This window comes from Elgaria multicarinata, chromosome 17, assembly GCF_023053635.1.
Source record: "Elgaria multicarinata webbii isolate HBS135686 ecotype San Diego chromosome 17, rElgMul1.1.pri, whole genome shotgun sequence".
Lineage (NCBI taxonomy): Eukaryota > Metazoa > Chordata > Lepidosauria > Squamata > Anguidae > Elgaria > Elgaria multicarinata.
Genome location: NC_086187.1, coordinates 11373103 through 11398472, shown reverse-complemented (window position 1 = coordinate 11398472; position 25370 = coordinate 11373103). Strand labels below are relative to the sequence as shown.

Genomic DNA, 25370 nt, shown 5'->3' with positions numbered 1-25370 from the left:
GGTTGGACTTGATGGCCTTATAGACCCCTTCCAACTCTGCTATTCGATGATTCTAAGACCTTGATGGTAGTGCTGTACATCGCGTGTTTCATTGGGCTTTATTCCTCCTCAGTCTTTATAAGCCTCCTAGCTTCTTTACAACTTTCTGGTCCTAGTTTTAAAACCATTTTGAGCTCAAAGTTGTGGAGGTAACTGGCTCCTTTCTCCCTATCTCATAAGGTCCAACCACATTCATCTTTTCCTCTGACTCTCTTCCCTTTATTAATGTATTGTTAAAATTACATTTTTAATCTTGCCTTTCCTCCAAGGAGCTCAGGGTGGTGTCAGTAGTTCACCTCTCCTGCCCTTCCCATGGTATCCTCACAATAATCTTGTTGGGTAGGTCTGACAGAGTGGGAATTTGAACCTGAGTCTTCCCAGTCCTAGTCTATCCCATCCTTCCACCACAGTGTTGCACTATTTCTGTGCCAAAGAATCCAGAGCGTGCAAAAAAAACCACACACAAAATCCCTAAAAAGTTCAGATTTTTTTTTTAATAATTGAGTGGGTACATCCATAATCAGAAATACTTGTGTTTCTTTATTATTGCATTTACAGCCTGCCTTTATTCTTCCAAGGAACCCAAAGCGGCTTACATTATCCTCCTCCTCTCCATTTTATCCTCACAACAACAACCCTGTGAGGTAGATTAGACTGAGAGTCCATGACTGGCCCAAAGTCACCCACGGAGCTTCATGGCTTTGTGGGGACCAGAACTTGGATCTCCCGGGTCCCCATCCAACACAAGAACCACTGTGCCACACACTGGGTCTCAGATAAACTGGATTGATTTTCATTTTGAGCTCTTTAATGCTTGTGTGCTATGTCTGAACACTCTGCCTGAATTGCTGATTTAATCAAACCTGAAAAAACCCTCACCCTAGCTCAGATAGTTCTGGCGAACTCTTTCATCCTGCTGAAATTCTGTGTCTGCTACATTGGTGTTAAATTAGGTGAAGGCATTTAAGGCCATACACCACATTACATGTGTCTGTCTCTTCTGCCAAGACTCTCGTTCACGCACTGGTTATCTCTTGGTTGGACTACTGCAACCTTCTTCTCTCTGGCCTTCCTTCGTCTCACATCAGTCCGCTGGTCTCTGTCCACCACTCTGCCGCTAAGATCATCTTCTTGGCCCGCCGCTCTGACCATGTCACTCCACTTCTGAAATCTCTTCATTGGCTTCCAATTCACTCCAGAATCCAATATAAACTTCTCCTGTTGACCTACAAAGCTTTTCACGGTCTAGCTCCTGCCTATCTCTCCTCTCTCATCTCACACTATTGCCCCGCTCGTGCTCTCCGCTCCTCTGATGCCATGCTTCTCGCCTGCCCAAGGACCTCCACTTCCCTTACTCGGCTTCGTCCTTTTTCTTCTGCTGCCCCTTACGCCTGGAACACTCTTCCAGAACACTTGAGAACTACAAACTCAATCACAGCTTTTAAAACTCAGCTAAAAACTTTTCTTTTCCCTATAACTTTTAAATATTGAGTTTGTTCTGACTCTATACTGTTAGCTTCACCCTACCCGGTGCCTGTTTACACTTCCCTGTGCCTGTTTGCATTCTCTTTCCCTCCTTATTGTTTACTACAACTTTATTAGATTGTAAGCCTATGCGGCAGGGTCTTGCTATTTACTGTGTAATCTGTACAGCACCATGTACATTGATGGTGCTATATAAATAAATAAATAAATAAATAAATAAATAATAATAATAATACATGGGCAGAACACAGAGTGCATAGACAACAATTAATTCTCAGGCCGTTAAAGCATGTCGTTTCACTTGTGATTTTTTTTAAAATTGTTTGTTTTTGTTTGTCCGTTTTGTTTTGTTGAAACCTGCAATAAAAAAAAAGTTTGTTTTGTTTTGTTGAAACTTGCAATATAAAATTGACTAAACAATGTAGCTCTGTTCTCTTCTCTGATCTTCCTGTACAGGTTTCCTTCTGATGGATCCAAGTTGCCGTTTGACTCTATTCAAAAAGGCACTTTGAATCCTGCTGCAGGTACGGGACGCTGGAGGGAACTGGAAACGCTTTGGGCAGAAATCCCCCCCACCCAAGGACAGGTTCTGTCCTGCATGAAATAAAGGTAAGAAAGAGGACGTAAGAAATATGGTTCAATTTCCTATATGGACATTAACAAGGAGTACCCCAAAATTGTGGTTCAATATTGTGTGTTTACACATTAATCAGTGAATGTAATAATTCTCAACCATAGTCCAATTTACAGACAACAGTAAATGGTCAAGATTACAGATATTTATTTATTTATTTATTTATTACATTTTTATACTGCCCAATAGCCGAAGCTCTCTGGGCGGTTCACAGAAATTAAAACCATAATAAAACAACCAACAGGTTAAAAGCACAAATACAAAATACAATATAAAAAGCACAACCAGGATAAAACCACGCAGCAAAATTGATATAAGATTAAAATACAGAGTTAAAACAGTAAGATTTAAATTTAAGTTAAAATTAAGTGTTAAAATACTGAGAGAATAAAAAGGTCTTCAGTTGGCGACGAAAGGAGTACAGTGTAGGCGCCAGGCGGACCTCTCTGGGGAGCTCATTCCACAACCGGGGTGCCACAGCGGAGAAAGCCCTTGAATATACAATCAAAATCTCAATAGTGACAACAAATAAATGATAATGCGAGCCAAATGTACATAGTAGTGACACAACAACATCAATCGAATCAAAATCAAAACAGACATTCCGGATTGTGTATTCCATTTCAATGCCGGTCTTCTTCAGTTGTAAAATCACTGTTCGTCACTTCAAACAGTCCCCGGGGGACGCGGCACTGTGACAATAATATACAGGCTTACAACTGAAGAAGACTGGCATTGAAACGGAATACACAATCCGGAATGTCTGTTTTGATTTTGATTTGATTGATGTTGTTGTGTCACTACTATGTATATTTGGCTCGCATTATCATTTATTTGTTATCACTATTGAGATTTTGATTGTATATTCATATCTGTAATCTTGACCATTTATTGTTGTCTGTAAATTGGACTATGGTTGACAGTTATCACATTCACTGATTAATGTGTAAACACACAATATTGAACAATTTTTGGGTACTCCTTGTTAATGTCCATATAGGAAATTGAACCATATTTCTTAGGTCCTCTTTCTTACCTTTATTTATTTATTACATTTTTATACCGCCCAAAAGCCGAAGCTCTCTGGGCGGTTCACAAAAATTAAAACCATAATAAAACAACCTTCTCTATGTGAGGGCGACTCCCTTTTCTTTTTGCTGCATGAAATAAAGCCATGTAAGCCAGGCTTCATGCCACATTTTATTTATTTATTTACAATATTTATGTACGCACCCCCCCATTCAACATTTCGGAGTGGTGTACAAGATAAAATAAAAACAGAATAAAAACACATTTTTTAAAAAAGAGTGGGTGTGAACAAGGCATATACCGGGCTGGTTCACATGATTAATGCTGTCCACTATGGCTTATTTCAGCCACGATAGGTTGTGGCACGGGCAGGCGGCCGTTTTGAATATTCGTGTCGTGCGAATCTAGCAAGGATGGCTTATGCATGCGTTGTCCATCATTACTTATCTTCTTGTTCAGGAAACCCTGGATAAACGTCTATGGGATTTGAGCGTTCCCTAGAACACAATTTGAAAACATCAATGCAAGAAACATAAGAACCTAAGAAGAGCCCTCCTGGGTCGGACCGAGGGTCCGTCTGGTCCAGTACTTTGTTGACGCAGTGGCCGGCCAGGAACCCACAAGCAGGTGCAACAGCACCTTCCCACCCATGTTCCCCAGCAACTGGTGTATACAGGCTTACTGCCTCTGATACTGGAGGTTGCCCTTAGCCATAAGGACTAGTGGCCATTGATAGCCTTCTCCTCCAGGAAAAAGAAGTTGGCAAGAGAAGTTGGCAAGAGAAGTAGACCCCTCATAATAATCCCCACTTTCTTCTGGAGGTCTCCAAGAGCTAACAGTGCAGTCCTATACATGTGTCCTCAAAAGCTTGTCCAGTGGAGTAATTGAACACAGCGGGACTTATTTCTGTGAATGCATCACAGAGATCTTTCTTCTATCCTTTCAGTTCATATAGAAGATGATCCAATTAGCCAGGTGCCGAAGGAAGTATCTCTGAGCAAACCCGTTCGGGACAGAGTATCTCTTATCCAACAAATTACCAGTCCCAAAGAGGTGAGTAAGCCTCAGCCGTTATTTCTTTTGCTCTGAGCTGAACACGTTCCAAAATTCACTGAGCCTCTGTAGAACGTAGATCTCTGTGACTGCTCTAGGAAATGGTGCTCTATAGCAGCTGCCTCTGGCAAACTGATTTTGGCCCTTATTGGAAGTGGGAGGGCGACGCAGGATATTTTTGCTCTGATCCCTGCTTTTCAAGGCTTACCTTTCCCTCAGATGCCACGCCAGTCTCCCCTTCTTACAAAGACCATCCCCAAGATCCACCGGGCAGCCTCTGAGCCTCTGCAGACAGCGCGCACCCTGGACCATGCATACTGGAGAGAAGGGCCGCAAGCCGGAGGTGATTCCAGTCTCCTGAGGCCTGTAGTGGACGACGGCAGCATTCACGTTTATGCCCACAAAAATGGGGATGGCACTGCCCACGCAGTCAGTGTGGACTCTGATGAGGTAAGGAACGGCCCCGTGCACCATAACCATGCCACAGCAGTTTCACATGCATCCCCATGACCAGCTGTTCTAGTTGAATAAAATCATAGAATAGCAGAGATGGAAGGGGTCTACAAGGCCATCTAGTCCAACCCCCTGCTCAGTGCAGGAAAACACCCTAAAGCATCCCTGACAGATGGTTGTCCAGCTGCCTCTTGAAGGCCTCTAGTGTAGGAGAGCCCACAACCTCTCTAGGTAAGTGGTTCCATTGTCGTACTGCTCTAACAGTCAGGAAGTTTTTCCTGATGTCCAGCATTATACAAAGCTTAGAACTTGGACAGGAGGACACTATTGGAGCCAAAACCGGAAGGAATGTCAACCTATGCTATCAGCTAAGAATGAATATGTAGAATATATAGTACAATACAAAAGATTTTTACATAATGTTTTCATACTGTGCCTGGGTCCAGCTCCAGCTGAGAGCCCCCTCCCTCCTGCTGTCACCTGTAACTGCTGAACTTTGCAACTAAGATTGTAGTGCCTGAATTTGCTTTCCTTTTCCCCCTCCTCCTCCTCCCTCCCAATCCCCTTTCCTTTTGTGTCATGTCTTTTAGATTGTAAGCCTGTGGGCAGGGACTGTCAAGAAATACTTTTGTAAGCCGCCGTGAGAGCCTTTTTTGGCTGAATGGCGGCATAAAAATCCTTAAATAAATAAAATAAAAATAAATTATTTGGGGTGGATCACAGGAATAACTTAAGGGATTTGAAAGGTATGTGAACAGCATACAGGAGTCCATTCAGTTTGAGGTTAATCACCATTATTATTATTATTATTATTATTATTATTATTATTATTATTATTATTATTTATATACCACCCCATAGCCGAAGCTCTCTGGGTGGTTTACAAAGAATAAAAGACTTGAACATTAAAAATCTCGCCTCTGCTGTGGTCTGGGCCGGAACGAGAGTCAGGCGAACAAGCAGGTTGCAGGAAAAGGAGGAACAAGCCCAGGCCGTGGGCCAATGTTGGGGTGTGTGGCCCGTTGGACAGGGCCCAGCCGTACCTACCATTGATGCCAGCCCTGTCTAGGAAGAAGCGTTCTATGGTCGTTGCCTCTTAGATCATTGTGAGACTACAGCCGGCGAAAGTGTTCAAGTCCTTATGGGGAGAGAAAAGCCTTGTGGGATTCAGCCACGTGACAACAGAGAACTTCACCTTCCTTGTAAGATTGCACAAAGAACGTGAACATTATAGAAACAAATCAGTGCTGACGAACCCCATAAGGGGTACCTGTTTACCTTCCTCCACATGAATGCCGCCTCTGTTGATGTGTGCTTCCGGTCTGCTCTGCTTACAAAAGTCAGGAGTCAGTACGGATCACCAGGGCAGTTGCTCTCGCCCTTACTCTAGCTCCTCTCATCATGAGCAGGTCATTTGAATGACTGGCCATGAGTGGCAGCTGCCATTTTGCATGCACCAACCGTCCCGCAACAAATGTGTGCGCCGCCATATAGTGCCCACCCACAGGCTGCAGTTCATGCTGTTGCTTTCGAAATAATATGTAGCTAAGCACCAACGCAGATGAACTTTTGGGCAAAATATCTGGGGTTAAGTGGGTATTTGATGTGCGAGTAGGAACTTAGTAATGCCAACACGACTATTTTGCTTGCTCGCCAGAAACCCCTCTAATAAAAATGTAGCTAATGAGAAGTCAGTCTCTTTAAGTGTGTACTTACTGGCAGTGTGTGAATTTCATACAATTTCTCTCTCTCTGGTGTTGTTTCTGTAGTGCCATCAATGTGTCTAGTGCTTTACAAAATATGAGAGGACAGATCTTTGACCCGCAGAAAGAAAGGCAGGAGCATTCTCTACCCAAAATACTGTTCCCCGCTCCAGCATTTTAATTTGTTCTCTGTCTCCCCGCAGAATATGTATACGCAAATGCCAGGACCAAAGGTGATCTCTGCCAAGAATTCTGCCCGCTCCACGGTGAGAGAACAGATCTGCTCTTCTGCTGTTTTACCGTATGGCTCTTTCAGTGCCCACGGCCTTTTTATCTCCCCTTGTTTCCTGGAAGAGGAGATGCCTTGAGCTCACAAATGTAGCCATGTCAGATCCGCTGAGCCACTTCTAACCGTCTCTCTGAGCCTCTGACTCTCTTCTCTCATCGCTGCTTGCGGTGGCTGCTGGTGGTCTAGTTCTGGCTACCAGCAATGGGTGCATGGGGCATAGGATGAATGCAGGACCAGTGGAGACCAGTGGCTCTGAAGTCAGAGGGATGATATATCCACCCAGGTTTCAATCAGAACCAGACAGAACTTTAAAGGAGCTATCCAAGGACTTATTCATTGCACAAAGTTCTTTAGAGCTCTGGTTCTGACTGAAACCTGGAACGGGTTTTCCGTCTCGCTGACATCGGCGCCCCCAGCCTCCACTGCATAGGACGCTGCCTAATGCCAAGTCATACCATTGGTCTGTCTAGCACAGTCTGCCTAGTTTATTGTACTAGCCAAAGGCCGTGACAAATACATCAAGAGAAAGCATCCCTACATATATACAGTAATACAAATACCTCGAAAATACACAGATAACTTGAAATTTGTTGTTGTTGTTTATTCGTTCAGTCATTTCCGACTCTTCGTGACCTCATGGACCAGCCCACGCCTGAGCTTTCTGTCGGCCGTTGCCACCCCTAGCTCCCCCAAGGTCAAGTCTGTCACCTCCAGAATATCATCCATCCATCTTGCCCTTGGTCGGCCCCTCTTCCTTTTGCCTTCCACTTTCCCTAGCATCAGCCTCTTCTCCAGGGTATCCTGTCTTCTCATTATGTGGCCAAAGTACTTCAGTTTTGCCTTTAATACCATTCCCTGAAGTGAGCAGTCTGGCTTTATTTCCTGGAGTATGGACTGGTTTGATCTTCTTGCAGTCCAAGGCACTCTCAGCATTTTCCTCCAACACCACAGTTCAAAAGCATCTATCTTTCTTCGCTCAGCTTTCCTTATGGTCCAGCTCTCACAGCCATAGGTTACTACGGGGAATACCATTGCTTTAACTATGCGGACCTTTGTTGTCAGTGTGGTGTCTCTGCTCTTAACTATTTTATTATCAAGATTTGTCATTGCTCTCCTCCCAAGAAGTCAACGTCTTCTGATTTCCTGGCTGCAGTCAGCGTCTGCAGTAATCTTTGCGCCCAGAAATACAAAGTCTGTCACTGCCTCCACATTTTCTCCCTCTATTTGCCAGTTATCAATCAAGCTGGTTGATAACTTGAAATTTACCCTAACTAAAACTCAGCTTTCGCTCAGCAGTCTGAATCTCCATGGCAGCTTATGGCAATTTTGTCTAGTTCTCTCTTATCTTTTTTGCTGCCTGTGCAAGCAAACCCACTTTATTTATTTATTTATTTATTTAGAATATTTATATACCGCTCCTCATTGAAAAAATTTCGGAGCGGTGTACAAGGTAAAATGAAAATAAAAACAGAATAAAACAGTTAAAACAAAATTTAAAAAGAAGCAAAAAACAACAACACAGAAATCCAAGGCTGCATGTTAAAGAAAGGCTTCTTGGAATAATGATGGTTCAGGAGGCGCCGAAAAGAGTACAAGGTTGGAGCCTGCCTGACCTCCAGAGGCAGGGAATTCCACAGGAGGGGGGCCACCACGCTGAAGGCTCTTCCCCGGTGGATTCCAATCGGAGGATGGATCTAGGTGGGACCACCAGGAGCAGGCCCTCGGATGACCTCAGTGACTGGGCAGGTTGGTAAGGGAGAAGGCGCTCTCTCAGGTATCCTGGTCCCAAGTTGTTTAGGGCTTTGTACACAAGTACAAGAACCTTCAACCTGGCCCGGTAGCGAATAGGCAGCCAGTGCAGTTCCCTCAGCAGAGGAGTTACATGCTGGAAAGGGGCAGCCCCAGACAACAGCCGAGCTGCAGCATTCTGCACTAGCTCCAGCTTCCGGAGCAGCTTCAAGGGCAGCCCCACAGAGAGCGCGTTGCAGTAATCCAATCTTGAGGTTACCAATGCCTGTACAACTGTGGCCAAGCTATCCCTGTCCAGGAGAGGCCGTAGTTGGCGAACCAACCGAAGATGGTAAAAGGCACTCCGAGCCGTGGCGGCTATTTGAGCCTCCAACGACAGAAATGGGTCTAAGAGTACCCCCAAACTACGAACCTGTTCTTTCAGAGGCAGAGCAACCCCATCCAGAACAGGCAATGAGCCTGTCGCCCGGACTCGGGAACCGCTCACCCACAGGGCTTCCGCCTTGCCAGGATTTAGTCTCAGTTTATTGGCCCTCATCCAGCCCATTACTGAGTCTAGGCACTGGCATTTATCACCCCCTGGATCCACCCAGTCAGACTTTATGTGTCACATAACCATTGGTTTCACTCAGAAGAAAAAGAACTGTTTCTCCTGGCAGCCGTTCTCCAGGGTGTCAAATGGGAATCTTTCCCTGCCCTACCTGAGGATGCTAAGGATTGAACTGGAGACCTTCTGCATGCAAAACACTGAGCTATAGCCCTTTGTCCAGGGGAGTCCTGCCCCCACTCCACAGCACTGCTCGGTAACGTAGCAGCTTGCTTGCTGTAGTAGAAAAGCTGGAAGCTAATAATGTGAAGTTGTATTTTGGGCCGGCAGAGGTAGAGGATGTTATACACTGTATGCCTGCTGATTGAATCTGATGATTGGTTTTCAGAGGCTCTTACCAGATCCAATCCTGAAGCTGAAGAGGATTATTGGGTTTGGAGGCTGCAGTACCAGATGGGTCAGTATGTCCATATTGATTTCGTCTACGTACTCGGTACTTAATCAAGCAAAAGGTGTATCGGTGTGTGTTTTTAATGGTGTTGGGATGTAAGCTCTCTAAAAGCATCTATGTTCTTAAGTGCCCTTTCTTGAGAGGAGGCTTTCCTGACCATCCAGTTTGGTGGATCAGATCTGGGACTCCAGAGTTCAAACATAATCTCTTTCTCTCAGAGTCCCTTTCTAAAATACATTATTCGAAGAAATCTGGGTTTACAGTTAAAATCATAGTTTAAAACTTGTAAGAATGATCAGAACTAATAACATAAGGAACTAAAATACAACACATGGGGGCCATGGACTTGGCATGTTATCCTGGGCAAAATGGCTGACCTTTTCCTTCCTCGGGCCTGGTCACTTCTTGATTTGTCATGGGGAGGCACCTCGCTGGGTGACCTTTGAGCCAGTCTCTCTTGCTCTCAGCCTAACCGACCTCAGAGGATTGCTGTGAGGATAAAATGGGAATGTGGAGCCATGTATGCCACCTGGAGGGAGAACAAGATAAAAATGTAATTAAATATTTTTGAAAAAGGAGGACTTGATTCCAGCTTAGAATGAAATCTGTACTCCTGCCTGTCCTTCCTATGCTCTACAGCTTCCTGCTCCTCAAAGCCAAAACTACTCCAACATGTTGATTGAAGGAGGCCTTAATTCTTGTGATACACTTCCCCCAAAAAAGGTTACGTGGTGTAAGACTGTGAGCATGTGCATGTCCATTGGTACACATGTATTCTTTTCCCCTAGCTGTCTGTCACTTGTCTTTTTCTTTCTTTCTCACACAGGCTCTGTGGGCTGCAAATGGCTCTGTGGTGGTCTATCCCTGCCATGCTCTGATCATAGCAGTAGCGCTAGACTCTGGCAGGCAGAGGTTCTTTGCTGGCCACACTGATAAGGTAACATTCTCTATTATTATTATTATTATTATTATTATTATTATTATTATTATTATTAGCTTGTCAATGAAGTATGAAAGAGACTCATAACCTACAGCATGAAGTATTCATAACATTAAAATGCTGTATTCTGGGATGTGTCTAGAGTTAGAAGTAATAGTCCATTAACCCACAGACTTCATTCAGCAGTTACATATCTGTAGACTGACTTCCTGCCTTAATTAACAAAAGTTAATTACTTTGTTTTGATGGCATTTTCCTAAGCATTCTTTCTTTGCAGACATAGAACCGAACTTTTAAATTTTTGCTGAAGCTGTTTTTGCAGGCCCTGAAATGTATTGGAAACTTTCTTTTATTTTTGCGTTCTTTCTCAAATGTCCTTGTATAACTCTGGATATATCGCTTCCGAAGTCTCCTCAAATTGCATTTAGAAGTTCACACGTCACTCAGACTTTCAGATTTCCAGCTCAGTCTCTTAGCCACTTCGCTCAACGTCAAGCTAATTGAACTGAGATGCACAAGAAAATCGCTTCCCCATTGAGGCTGTAATCCTATACATTGAGGCCTTAGGTGAGTCAGATTAGGTAAATGGGGAACACGGAGGAGACAAGCTGGGAAGTGGTGCTTAGGTGCATTCAGATCTGTAGTATTAAGCACCCACCTGCCACCCGTGGAATGTTACAGCCACTAAACCATGATTAAAACGTAAGAAGTTGCCCTGATGCTGGATCAGACCAAGGGTCCATCTAGTCCAGCACTCTGTTCACACAGTGGCCAAACAGCCGTCGGCCAGAGACCAACAAAGCAGGACATGGTGCAACAGCACCCTCCCACCCATGTTCCCCAGCAACTGGTGCACACAGGCTTACTGCCTCGGATACTGGAGGTAGCACACAACCATCAGGGCTGGTAGCCATGGATAGCCTTCGCCTCCAGGAATCCATCCAATCCATACTATTGTTAACCCATAGTAATTTGGTCATAGCCCAAATAGATCACAGTTTTTGGCTACGAATGGCATGACAATTAGCTTGATCGTGGATGTAGCGGCTAAGAAACTGAGCTGGAAACCAGACAAATCTGCCTTTCAAATCTTGCCTATGTCATAATATCGTTTGAAGGCTTCAGGCAGGCTTTGTTCAGTCTTATCCAAACATTGCAGACGCGGCGCTAAGAGTCCTGGCTTTCCTTACGGTGTTGCAGTTGTAAGGATTACAGAAATAGCGAAGATATAGTTCTTCAAATGCTATATAAATGCATAGTAGGTAATGGTGGTAGTTGCATCAGCAGCTATTCTGTGGAGGAATCCAATGTTTGATTCTGTTACCTGTTTAATAAAAATCCCGCATTATGGGTAGCCTTGTTGTCTTCAACTCCTTGATAAGTTTTCCCAAGTTGGATGAATAAGTATGGCTTGAAATTGGAGCAGTTGGTGGTTTTGGGGGTGAGGGAGTGCTTCACATGAAAAAGACACATTCCCCTGAAAGTAACACTCTTCCACTTAATAGTGTCGCAGGGGATCCTTTCTACAACAGCATGATTTTTTTTGCAGGTGGCAGCACTGGCCTTCAATGGCAACACCACTTTGCTGGCGTCTGCGCAGACCGGTCAACTGAGCGTGATGCGTCTCTGGGACTTCCCGACGGGGGAGTGCCTCAGCATGTTCAAAACGGGCATGCATTCGGTCTCTTGCCTCAGGTGAGTGTCGGAAACACCTTAGGGGACTGGCGGTTTGCATGAAGGAAGTGGAAGCATTGCTGGATTGGACGGTGTCAAGGTCATCCAGTGTGCTGCACTTCAAAGCTGGGTTCCCAGTTTGGTGTGAGGAGACATCCAACACTGTGTTTAAGGGCTTTGCTAGACCTGCCGACTTACGCTGGCAGGGAGGCGGGGCCAAGGCGCGCTAACGTTAGCGCGCCTCGCCCAGGCTTCCAGACGGCGGAGCCGCAGGGAGGACGCAAGCCCTGCGGCGTCCGCCATTTTTTTGTTGTTTAAAGGGGCCGCGGGTGGTAAGTGGCTTTTTTACTTTTTTTAAAAAAATGGGGGGGGGGAAGGATGGGAGGGTGGGTGGCACGGGGGGAGGGCGGGTGCGATCGCAGCATTGCCGCAGCATGGGCGGCATTGCCCGGGCAAGCGCCTGCTCGGCTGCTTGCTTGGGCGGCGGCGGCGCGATCGCACCCGCCCTCCCCCTGTGCCTCCCATCCTTCGCCCTCCCCTCTCTTCCCCCCCCCGCCAATCGGTACAGTGCTCCTATGAGCGCTGTGCCAGGTCCGCGGCTTTTCGCGGCTCCTCGCGAGTAAGCGAGGAGCCACGAAAAGCCGCGGAAGTCTCCACACTTCCCCCAGCCCCGGCCTGAGGCCGGAGCTGGGGAAAAAGCGCGCCATAAGCGCATTCGCTTATGGCGTGCTAGACCAGGCCTCACTGCGGCCTGCTGCCGGATTCCCCTGTGCGTCATCTGGACGCACAGCAGGGAAACCGGGTTGGAAGGCGCGCTAAGGCCTGGTCTAGCAAGGCCCCAAATCTCCCCTTTGCCCAGGAAGGGTAGAGATCGTTTGATCAAGATCCCTGCTCCAGTTTGCCCTGGCCTTTTGCCCAGGACAGAGCTCTCCTTTCAGTTTATTTCTTCTGACACTGTATCTAAGGTCGAATCTACACCTTGGCTCAGTTCAGACAACACATTAGACAACGTAGTGTGAAAACTCCACTCAACCGTTGAGTTTCTAGGGCTAACTCCACACACAACATGTTCTAACTCCACCGTTGTGTAACTCGCCTTCCGTGGAGTTGAGTAAAATCCATTGCAATGTTTAATTGACAGTTCCTCCACCCTCTCTCCTCCCTCGGTCCTCCCGATGGTATCCCATCAGCCACTGCTGCAAAAAACCCAATCCTGGCCGCTCTCCTAGAGTGGCACGCCCTCCTTTCACCACTCTTGCCAGGGAACTCTGTAGCCAGTGGGAAAACTTAACGCAACTCCATGGAGCCCTCCACACAACAATCAACAAAACAGTTGTGCAGGGAATCCTCTGCACACCATGGATATTCTGTGCGGAGTGTTTTCCAAAAAAAACCCTCCACCATTGTGTGGAGTTCTCCCGCCAGACAACACATTTCTCAATGGTGGTGTAAAAACTCCACTGTGGAGTTCTAAAGCCACCATTGAGAAACAGGCTGTCTGAACTGAGCCCTTGTGTCATATCATTAGGATCCCATCCTGCTAACGCTGCCTCCCTCTTGGGCACGTATACCTCGAAGGCCACACAACGACATTTGTTGAATGAATGAATACGTTTTATTTGTCTATGGCACAAAGGCCGTTACAATCACAACCATAAAACAAGATGTCAGGGAACGAGAAGTCATATAAAAGCACCAGACTGGGAAAAGAGGCTAAGACTTAAAAAAATAAAAATAAAAATTAATATAGGCCCTCGTGACAATAATAACAGAAGATTATAGCAGGTCAAAAGTCAAAAGCCTCTGCAGTCTACGCCAGATTCCTTTAGAAAATTTTGGCGGATTTTTGAGCTGCTGCAGCAAATGTTGCAACCTTGATTGTATTCACTTTACTATAATCTGCTAACAGATCACAGATAATATCAGTGGTGGGCGTGGCATTTGTTGCAGTATCTTGGATAACGTGGAATAAAAGCAGGAAAGGATGCTACAATAGCGGTATATAGAATGTGTAATGTGCCTCAACAGTTAGCAATGCACTTCAATACACCTATAAAGCAGTAGTGTATATCTAGCCTAAGTTTCAAGACTTCATCCTTCTTTGTATTTGCATTTAATTTCTTTATCCCTGCAGGACTGACCTTTCTCTTTAATAAATAACTAAATATGTTTTGAAGCTGGCTTATTTGCCCAGGCCGTTTGCCCATCAAACTCAGCATTGTTCTACTCTGAGTAGAACAGAAAGAATCCTCCCCCCAATCTACCAGATCCATTTAATTGGAAATGCTGTGTATTGCATCTGAGACCTTCTGTCAATAAGGCTTGTGTTCTGCTATTGAGTTTCGGCCCCATTTTTTTTTTTTTTTTGGCAGCTTTTCCTACAGTGGGAGTGTCTTGTGTGGGACTGGGAAAGACAGTCACGGGAAAACAGTGAGTAAATCAGGATTTCTTCCTTTGCAGACAAAAGTCAAAGAGGTTTTCGTACCTTCACATTTTCTCTACAGATATTTGCCGTGGGTTGAGACAGCCTCTTCCTAGCTGCATACTTTTTGCATCTCCTGAGCTGATTTGAAGTTTGCTTGGATTTAGACGTGTATACCTTTAAAATGGGCTTACTGGATTAAAGATTTCATTTATGAAATCTAATGTCGTTCTCTGATCAGCACTGAGTTGCACATCTGCGTCTCCGGCAAGGCGCTAGTAGAAGATTTTCATAACGACTTATTCACTCACCTGTTGTTCCCTGTTTATACACCGAGATCAAAATGGAATTGCTGGAACTGTTATTAAACTGAGTATCTTAGTGTTCGGGACCTTGTACAATGTTTATAGGGCAAAGGTCTGCAAATTACTAGAGTAGTCGGTTCTTTTGCTTTAGATACTGAGCTGAGACATCAAAGAGCTGACCTTGATGGCAAATCAAACGGAAAGCTAGATTTGTTTGCCAAAAACAGTGGCCAAAGCGTTTTTGCTTCTTCTATGGCCTTGAGCTGAAAGGTTGTTAAATCTAAATTGAATCTAGATTTATAGCCCATCTTGGACCTGGTACCGAAAGCAATCTCCCTGCCAATACCCAACCTACACAATAGAATAAAATTCTGCAATTGCAATCCTTTGCACGTCTATTTAACTTATTTATATATGTTTCAGAGAATTTATATCCCACCCGTCCACTGTGTTGGTACCAAGCCTTGCTATGTACTGGAGCGCTTAATTTCCATGTAAGCATGTGTAGAAGTGGGCTTCATTGGCCCCTCACCTCCAGCATGCCAAATTCTGAGCCCTGCTCTTTATTAAGAAGGTAATTGCTTTGAAAATTTTGTCAAGGATTTCCAAAGCATGGACTTGTAACTGATTGGAAGCCATTTGCCCCTTAGGAGACAGGCAGGGTCTGTGTATACTCCAGTTCAGCAGTGACGTCACAGAAAATGGAAACCATACATTGAACCATACATTATGCAGAATCATATCATCAGTTGACCAGTCTAACCCACTATTGTGCCATCTGAATGGCAGCAGTTCTGCAGAAGTCTTTCCTAGCTATGGGGAGATCCTTTCTAAGCAAAATGCTAGGGACTTAACCAGGAAGGCGTGTCCTGTCCTATACCACTGGTAGGGTGACCATAGGGAAAGGAGGACCGGGCTCCTGTATCTTTAACAGTTGTATTGAAAAGGGGATTTCAGCAGGTGTCATTGTTATGCATGCAGCACCTGATGAAAGTCCCTCTTCATCACAACAGTTAAAGCTGCAGGTGCCCTGCCCTCTTTTAAATCTGGTCACAGTATAGCTGCAGTATAGCTCCTGTAGCTTTAACTGTTGTGATGAAGAGGAAAGTTCACCAGGTGCTGCAGGCATATAAATGGCACCTGCTGAAATTCCCTTTTCTCTGCAACTGTTAAAGATACAGGAGCCCTGTCCTCCTTTTCATATGGTCACCCTACCTTACTGCCACATTCACATTCTTCTGGAGAAATTTCACCCTCAGGTAAATGAAGATACTTTAAACTAGAGTCTTGAAAAAGCAAAAAATGGGATTTAAGCAAATATTTAATTTTGTATAATGACTGGTGGGAAAAATGGGGTACAAACCTCTAACTAAAGAGGAACCTGCATTATGCCAGTCAGATTGTTAGGAACCTAGGAAGCTGCCTTATCCTGAGTCAGACCACGGGTCCATCTAGCCCGGTATTGTTGACACTGACTGGCAGCAACGTGTCTCCAGGGTTTGCGGCAGGAAATAAATAAATAAAGATACAGGAGCCCTGTCCTCCTTTTCATACGGTCCCCTTATATACCAAAGGGGAAATGTTTGACTTGTTTTGAGACTGTATGTCTCAGGATTACCAACTACGGGGGACTCAAGCCACTGTCTTCCAAGAGCTAGGCTGGAGTCCTGCTCCCTGAGTCACTGCATCTCTTAAAGCAGGCATTGGGAACCTCAGGCCTGCGAGCCGGATAGAGTCTACCGGATAGAGTCTCCTTCCAGTGCTCCAGCTTCTTCTCTAGGCCCCTCCGCATCTTCCTCACAGGGAAAAGCTTTCTTCTCCGATCAGCTGCTGATCAGAGATGAAAGCGTTTCCTTGTCAAGGAGAGGCGGGGGGGGGGGGAGCTTGCTTCTGAGGTTTATTTATTTATTTAAAACATTTATTTAGGGTGGCCATATGAAAAGGAGGACAGGGCTCCTGTATCTTTAATAGTTGCATAGAAAAGGGAATTTTAGCAGGTGTCATTTGTATGCATGGAGTACCTGGTGAAATTCCCTCTTCATCACAACAGTTAAAACTGAAGGATCTCTGTCCTCTTTTGTATCTGGTCAGGCTAGTATAGCTCCTGTAGCTTTAACTGTTGTGGTGAAGAGAGAATTTCACCAGGTGCTGCATGCCTACAAAGGACGCCTGCTGAAATTCCCTTTTCTATGCAACTGTTAAAGATACAGGAGCCCCGTCCTCCTTTCCATATGGTCACCTTAATTTATTATTAAACTTTATTGCATATTAGCCGCATGGACCATTCGCAAACAGATGAGACAATGACATACCCGCTGCGAGCTTGCCGCTAGCCAGCAAAAGTTCCACAAAAAAGAGAGTTAATAGGATAACAGTCATCCAGGTTATAATTACAATGTTAACCAACGTATAATGTTGGTTATTAGAGTTTAATCGTTTGAGTCAATCAATAGTTTCCGGATCTCCATCACCCGGTGTACAAACTTGGCAGTCCTAAATGATGTATAATAGTCTGTACCAACCAAAAGTGTTTGAACTACACCTTTAGATGACATGAAGTTAAACCTGGGAATTAAAGGCTCAAGGTAATGTTTCCTCAGCTCCGCATAAAACATTTTATATCCCACCCTATATCAATAAGATCTCAGGGCGGCGTACAGATAAAAGCATACAGTATAAAACAGTGAATATACACAGCTAAAAACAAATTAAACCATAAACCAAGTTAAAACGATATATAATTTAAAAGCAGTAAAACTATTAAAACAGTTAAAACAGTGTGCCAACTTGGTGAATTCAACCATTAAAAGCTTTGTTAAAAAGCCATGTTTTCACTTGGCGCCGGAATAAAATGAGCGTTGGCGCCAGTCGGGCCTCCAAGGGGAGGGCATTCCACAGTCGGGGTGCTTACAGTCGGTTTGTCCTGCTTACTTGTGAGGAGGCATGCTTATGATGCGTGTGTCTTGAATTTACAGCGTTTTAGTATTGGGGATGCTATTTGAAATACTGCTGAGTGATTCAGACCAGCTTACTTGTGTGTAGACATACAGAGGCCTGTCCTGCTTGCTTCTAGTAAACCTGCAGAGTTTTGGTATTTGGGCAGCTGTTTGAAAGTTGCATGTTTCAGGCCTGCTTACCTCTGAGTAGACATGGGAGGCTTGTCCTGCTTACTTCTGAGTAGGCATGCAATTGGTAAGAACTGCATTTTTCTCCACCTACATTACAGCGCCTCGCATACATATTCACCTCCCTTTGACTTATCCACATTTTGTTGTGTTACAACCTGGAATTAAAGTGGAGTTAATTGGCATGTTTACTGTTTGATTTAGCCGCTGAATCTGGTATCTGCCCCCCAAACAAACAGCAACAGAAACACACATCTGGGGTTTGTGCAGAAGTTCCCTGGTGCTGGGTTTTGCCTGTGGCGACTTAGGCAGGGTCACCTGCGGAGGTTGGGATTTGAGCCTGGGTCTTCTACGTCCCTCCACTGACCTCTGCTTCAATCCTTGCAGGTGGTGGTGGTGTGGAACACCCTTCAAGCGCATCATGGGGGAGAGGTGGTGATGCTGGCCAAGGCGCACACAGACGTGGACATCCAGACCATAAAGATCGCCTTTTTTGACGATACCAGGTAACAGAACACAGGTTGAAAGTCCTCTTTAAGCAAAAATATTAGCAGGAGCCTGAGGCCGACGACCATCACCAGTGCAAATGGCACTTGCTTAAATCCTTCCGTTGTGTTTGTTTGAACCCAGGTTGTTTAAATGGGTGTGTGATGTATGTTCCATTGGCCAGAGTTGCCAGCCTGTATGTTTTCTCTTATGTAGCTCTTTGTGTATATAATGATGATGATGACGATAATAATAATAATAAATTAAATTTATTTATTTCTTACCCGAGAGGCAGGAAACAACATTAAATACAAAAAATCCATGTGGAAAAGGAAAATTTGGGAAATGGCAATTAGTGAAAAATTGACACAGAAGTTACAATTTCAAAGAGGAATGAAGCAAAGAGATAATTTTAAGGATTGGCAAAAATATATAGAATATATGAAGAAAGGAAAGAATAGAACAGCTTGGGCAGAAGCTTATGGGACTCTCTGGGACTCCTGAAAAGAAGTAGGGCTATTAAAAAAAAACCAATATAAAATAACATAAAATAAAATGGAAGAGATAAATAAAAATGATATAGTATCCCAGAAAGAAAAATGAGGCAATCTATGTGAGAGGGACAGGGCTGGGGGAGGGAACAGGGTAAAGGAATAAAAGGTGAAGCTTGAAAAGAAAGTAATTTCGCTATAATTACTGGCTGATTTTTTTTTACTGTACTTTGTATGTTTATGTATATGTGTGTGTGTGTGTGTGTGTGTGTGTGTGTGTATATATATATATATATATATATATACACATATACATACAGACATACACACACATACACACATATACATACATACATATTGGAAACTATATATATATATATATATATATATATATATAATACAAAAAATCCATAAAATGCATAAAACTAAGTAAAAACATATAGAACTGATACGGCAGGGTCTTGCTATTTACTGTTTTACTCTGTACAGCACCATGTACACTGATGGTGCTATATAAATAAATAATAATAATAATAATAATAATATTTATTTAGTTATTTATTTATTTATTACATTTCTATACCGCCCAATAGCCGAAGCTCTCTGGGCGGTTCACAAAAGTTAAAACCATAGTAAAACAACCAACAGGTTAAAAGCACAATTACAAAATACAGGATCAAAAGCACAACCAGGATAAAACCACGCAACAAAATTGATATAAGATTAAAATACTGTTAGTTTTACTCTACCCTGTGCCTGTTTGGTGCATTCTCTTCCCCATCCTATTGTTTTATTATGATTTTATTAGAATGTAAGCCTATGCGGCAGGGTTTTGCTATTTTATTGTTTTACTCTGTACAGCACCATGTACATTGATGGCGCTATATAAATAAATAATAATAATTAATAATAAGAACAGTAAAATTTAAGTTAAAATTAAGTGTTAAAATACTGAGAGAATAAAAAGGTCTTCAGCTGGCGACGAAAGCAGTACAGCGTAGGCGCCAGGCGGACCTCTCTGGTATTAACATTCATACATCTTAAAATTCATCTGGGTAGGCCTGCCGGAAGAGATCAGTCTTTATATTTATTTAATTACATTTTTATACTGCCCACTAGCTGAAACTCTCTGGGCAGTGCACAATTAAAAACCATAAAATACAAGTATAAATTCAAAACGCTGCAAGTTTAAAACGGCAATATAAAACCAGCTACATTAAAGACCAGGGAAAGCCTGTGTAAAAAGGTATGTCTTCAAGAGATGTTATGTTTTCTGCCTCCCAAACTGCATGAGGGAGGGTCCTCCAGAGGGTGGGTGCCACCACAGAGAAGGCCCGTTGCCAAGGTTCTTCATGGCAGTGACCAAACAAGAAAGAGATCTTGGGATTGTGGTGGGCAGCTCAATGAAAATGTCCAGCCGGTGTGCGGCCGCTGTAAAGAAGGCTAACTCCATGTTAGGCATTATAAGAAAAGGAATTGAGACTAAAGCGGCCAGTATCATACTGCCCTTATACAAATCTATGGTGCGACCACACTTAGAGTACTGTGTACAGCTCTGGTCACCATACTTGAAAAAGGGATATTATAGAGCTGGAAAAAGTGCAGAGAAGGGCAACTAAAATGATTAAGGGGCTGGAGCATCTCCCCTATGAGGGAAGGTTATATCAACTGGGATGGTTTAGCTTGGAGAAGAGGAGGCTAAGGGGAGACCTGATAGAGATGTACAAAATTATGCATGATATGGAGAATGTGGATAGGGAGACATTTTCTCCGTCTCTCAAAATACTAGAACCCAAAGGGGTCTTTCCATGAAACTGATTGGTGGGAGATCCAGGACAAATTTATTTATTTATTTATTTATTACATTTCTATACCGCCCAATAGCCGGAGCTCTCTGGGTGGTTCACAAATAAAAGGAAGTCCAGCGCATAGTTAAATTATGGAACTCACTACTACGGGATGTAGTGATGGCCGCCAATCTGGATGGCTTCAAAAGGGGGTTGGCTAAATTCCTGGAGGCGAAGGCTATCAATGGCTACTAGCCCTGATGGTTGTGTGCTATCTCCAGTAGTCGAAGCAATAGGCCTGTGTGCACTAGTTGCTGGGGAACATGGGAGGGAGGGTGCTGTTGCACCATGTCCTGCCTTGTTGGTCCCTGGTCAACAGCTGATTGGCCCCTGTGTGACCCTTGGTCTGATCCAGCAGGGCTCTTCTTATGTTCTTATGTTGGCACTCCGTTCATCTTGGAATGGCCAGTAGGGCCTCCTCTGAAGATCTTAAATGTCGCCTGGGTGTATATAAGGGAAGGCGGTCTGCTAGGTATCCTGGTCCCAAGTTGTTTAGGGCTTTCTAGGATAGCAACATAACCTTGTACATGGCTCGGTAGCTAACAGGCAGCCAGCGCAGTTCTTTTAACACAGGTTTTATATGAGCAGAGCGAGGTGTCGCTGTGAACACCCTTTATATGCAGTGATTGTATGTGGGGCTCGTGTGGCGCAGAGCGGTAAAGCAGCAGTTTCTGCAGCTGAAACTCTCCCCACGGCCTGAGTTCGATCCCAGCAGAAGCTGGTTTCAGGCAGCCGGCTCGGGTCGACTCAGCCTTCCATCCTCCCGAGGTCGGTAAAATGAGTACCCAGTTAGCTGGGGGAAAGGTAATAACGGCCGGGGAAGGCAACGGCAAACCACCCCGCTATAAGGCCTGCCAAGAAAACATCAGCGAAAGCTGGCGTCCCTCCAAGAGTCAGTAATGACTCAGTGCTTGCACGAGAGGTTCCCTTCCTTTCCTTCCTCCTGTATGTGGGGCACCCATTCATATGGCTGATCATCGTGTTGTTACGTCCACGTTGAACAAAAAACATTAACATCGCAGATAGAGAGAGCATCACACCTGCGCTTGTATGAATCTGAACTGAGATACTGCAGGATGTAAAGCTTGCATCCTGGGGGGGCATTGCTGGGTTCAAGCATCGTTTTCCCCCCTGCCTAAAATCCATGTGTTTTGGTTTTGCGCTTGTACGGCTGCAGAGCTTTTCACACTTGAAAAAGAGCCCTTTCCAGCGTCTTACTCAGCTTTTCTTTCTAACAGGATGGTGTCATGCGGGCGAGACAACGTGAGGCTGTGGCGGGTCCGGAGTGGAGCTCTGCGCTCCTGCCCGGTCAACTTGGGCGAATACCGTTCCCTGGAGTTCACGGACCTGGCCTTTGAGGCAGGCCATTCCACCCAGCGCGAGCCGGAAGATCGGACGTTGTAAGAAGCTGCTTTACTACCTTCAACTCCTTGCCGCCTGATTTACGCTTTAGAGCAGTGGTTCCCAAAGTGGGCGGTACTCCCCCCTTGGGAGCGGTGGGATTGCATAGGGGGGCGTTAAGAGGCAAGGGGGCGGCGGGGGGGGGCGCTAAGAGGCAAAGGGTGGCAGGGGGGCACTCAAGGTGGTCTTTTCCGAGAAGCGCCTCTCCAGAAGGTCTTAAACCCAGGGACATTTTTATGGGAGAAGGTAGTTTGGTCCCAAGCCATAGAGGGGAAGAATCCACACATGTATTAATACCGTTTAAGAAGAGTCCTTTTAACGGTGAATTGAAATGTTTCAAAAGCACCAAAACGCTAATGAAGAGACATACCCCGCTTGGTGTGCCCCGCCACGCCGGCTGCAAAACAGAGGCATTCGCTCTCTTTTCCTTCCCTCCCTCAGCAAGCCTGCTGTGGGTGCTTCGGATTTTGAATAAATATTCAATTAATTGTTACTGTTTTGAATTTTATTGTTTTTATCTTCCTTAGTGGGTCATTGAAAACCGCTATTCTGTATAATGTTTTTTATAGGGTAGGGTAGGGGGGCACTTGGCATGAGTTTGTGGAACCAAGGGGGCAATTACCTAAAAAAGTTTGGGAACCACTGCTTTAGAGCAAGGGTGGGCAAATTCCATTTGGGGAGAAGGTTTCAGCGGCGTATTCCAGCAGTGGGCGGGGCCAAAGATCCCAGCATGTTTTAGCTCAAAGCTCTGACCGCCAGTAACTAAGCCTTAGAAGAGGCATTTCAACCTTTTAGAATGGGAAGGCAGGGCATGAGGGTGGGTGGGTGGCAGCAGTATTTTAGGTGGTCGGAGGAAAGTGGGGTGGGAGCGTAGGAAGGGACGTGGTCATCTGGGGAATCCCAGAGGGCTGGATTGCGGGGCCCAGGTCCTGAGATTGTGCAATCCTACATTAGAGAAATGTGAATTTTGCAAGGCAGCCAGCCACCTGGGTTTCTGCAGTGTCCTCTGTGGAAGACTGGTAAATAGCACGATGCTTGTTAAATCTAAGGCCCTTTCTACACCTAAGGGTTATCCCAGGAAAATGGAGGGATTATCCCTGCCTGCTCCCGGGATCTTCTGTGTGTCATTTGCATGCACAAGGATGATCTCAGGACGATCCCTGGAAAAAAGGCAGGTGTAGAAACGGCCTAAGAGAGAAATGACTGAAGTGTGGATGCAGGGTAGCACTTTGCCTTGCTTCTCTATAAAGGGAAGCCTGAACCTGGGATTACCAAGAAGGAAATACACGGTAATAAGTAAAGTTGTGATCAACAATAATAATACCCTATTTCTTTGATTCTAAGACGCACTTTTCCCCCATATAAACATCTCTAAAAATGGGGTGCGTCTTAGAATTGCGGGTGTGTCTTAGGGTTTTTTTTTCTGTTGGTGGTACTGAAATTAGTGTGTGTCTTACAATCGATGGCGTCTTACAATCAAAGAAATACGGTAATAATAATAATAATAATAATTCTTACCCACCTCTCCCTCTGGATCGAGGGAGGGAACAACGTTAAATACAATATAATACATCAAACTGGTTAAAAGAGCATATAAAAAAAATACAATATTAGAATAACAATCACAACATCTTAACATTCTTAGGTTTTAAAATTCATCTGGGTAGGCCTGCTGAAAGAGACTAGTCTTTATGGCTGTCTTAAACTCAGAGTATTAAGCCGGCAAATCTCCTCCGGCAGGCCATTCCGCAGTCTGGGGGTGGCAGAAGAAAAGGTCCTCTGGGTATCTCAGTCTTTCTCTTGTGAGCTCATAGAACACAAATCAAGCTGGCAAGTTAGGTTAGGCTGAGATACGGTGATATGCCCAGGGACCTCCATTCCAGTGTAGAAACTTGAGTATATGGTTTCCTAATTCCAAAATCTTCCATCCACAGCATTGGCTGAATTTAATATTTAAGTCAGTCATTCAAGGATGGGTAGAATTACTATCTTAGGACGTTATATAACACCACAGTGCCCTTAACTCTTTGCCCCTCCCATTAATTTGACTGCTATAGATTTAATCCATTCAACTTTATTCCATTGAGCTACTGATTTAAAGCTTGCAGCTCTGGGAATGCCCCAATTACTTGTGGTCATATAATTACGTTGCTGTTCTTGTGGTTCTTTAGGTTCGTTTGCAGCAGGAGCGGGCACGTTTTGGAAATCGACTACAAAAACGTCTTCGTCAGAAATGCCCGGCGCCTCCTACCGTCCGAGGTCCAGCACGCTCACCGGCGGGAGAAGCAAACGTTTAACTCAGGTTGCAAAGGCAATCCATTTTGTAGCATGGGAAATGCACAGCAGCTGCGCAGGAGTTGCCATGCTTCTTTCGGGGTCGAAACAGAAGGTTTCGGCGATGCTGCATTTTCCCAGTATGCGAAAGTTGTCACATTTGTAGTGGATTTGATGCTTCTGATGAAGCCAGCTCTGGTGCCCTTAAGAGTGGCAGTGTGGGAGATAGATCTCCCCCACCAAAAGTTCCTCCTGTGCAAGCTCTATTGGAGTGAATGGGTGCCGCTTCTGGTCTGGCTGATTGCGGAAGATTGTGTTTGAATGGCCCTCCGTCTTTCTGACTATCCCACAACGGTTGAACCGGTTGTCTGGACAAGCTCCAAGTCTTCTGGTGGTGATGACAGCTGGAAAAAGGCCTTCTGCCTTCACAGAGGGTGTAATCAAAATTTGCTCGCCGCTGACCGTTCTTGTGCTTTGGAGCACACCAGATCTTTGTTTTGTCTTTTTCAGGCCCTGGGATTGCACTAAACAGTATATGCCTCTCTTCAAGTTTCTGTGCCACGGCCTCGGAAGATGGCTACTTACGCCTGTGGCCTCTGGATTTCTCTGAAGTCTTCTTGGAAGCAGGTGTGTGGAGCTTCAAGGGTTGCACTCTTGTAGCTATGGATGTGTTTGATTCAGACCTCCCCCCAAAAAAGCTCCGAACGCTAAGAGGAGCGGTGGGGTAATTTCCCCACCTCCCACCCCAACGTGGGATGTGAACTCTGAAGTTGTGACAGAACTTTGTGTTCCTCTTGGGTCTCTTCTGTTACTTCCTCAAGAGTCTAAAGTCTAAAGAATGCTACCTTTTTTAGATCATCCATCTTTTAGACATGAAGATAAATATGCCCGGTTTGCTGGGTGGGATCGTAAGGGGATCTATCGTTTGAGGGACTTTCTAGTCAAAGACCAAATAATTAACGATAGTCAACTA

The 25370-nt window shown here is 44.7% G+C and overlaps 1 protein-coding gene across 1 annotated transcript in view; it reads left to right on the top strand.

Moving 5' to 3' along the window:
• Positions 1-25370, top strand: part of WDR90 (WD repeat domain 90) — an 81060-nt gene that overhangs the window by 13296 nt on the left and 42394 nt on the right. The window contains exons 7-18 of the mRNA XM_063142965.1: positions 1981-2048; positions 4134-4240; positions 4460-4690; positions 6600-6662; positions 9370-9438; positions 10259-10369; positions 11922-12067; positions 14419-14476; positions 18286-18404; positions 21961-22122; positions 24295-24425; positions 24908-25024. Of these exons, the coding sequence (XP_062999035.1) occupies positions 1981-2048; positions 4134-4240; positions 4460-4690; positions 6600-6662; positions 9370-9438; positions 10259-10369; positions 11922-12067; positions 14419-14476; positions 18286-18404; positions 21961-22122; positions 24295-24425; positions 24908-25024 (1382 nt within the window). The remainder of the gene's footprint in view (positions 1-1980; positions 2049-4133; positions 4241-4459; positions 4691-6599; positions 6663-9369; positions 9439-10258; positions 10370-11921; positions 12068-14418; positions 14477-18285; positions 18405-21960; positions 22123-24294; positions 24426-24907; positions 25025-25370) is intronic.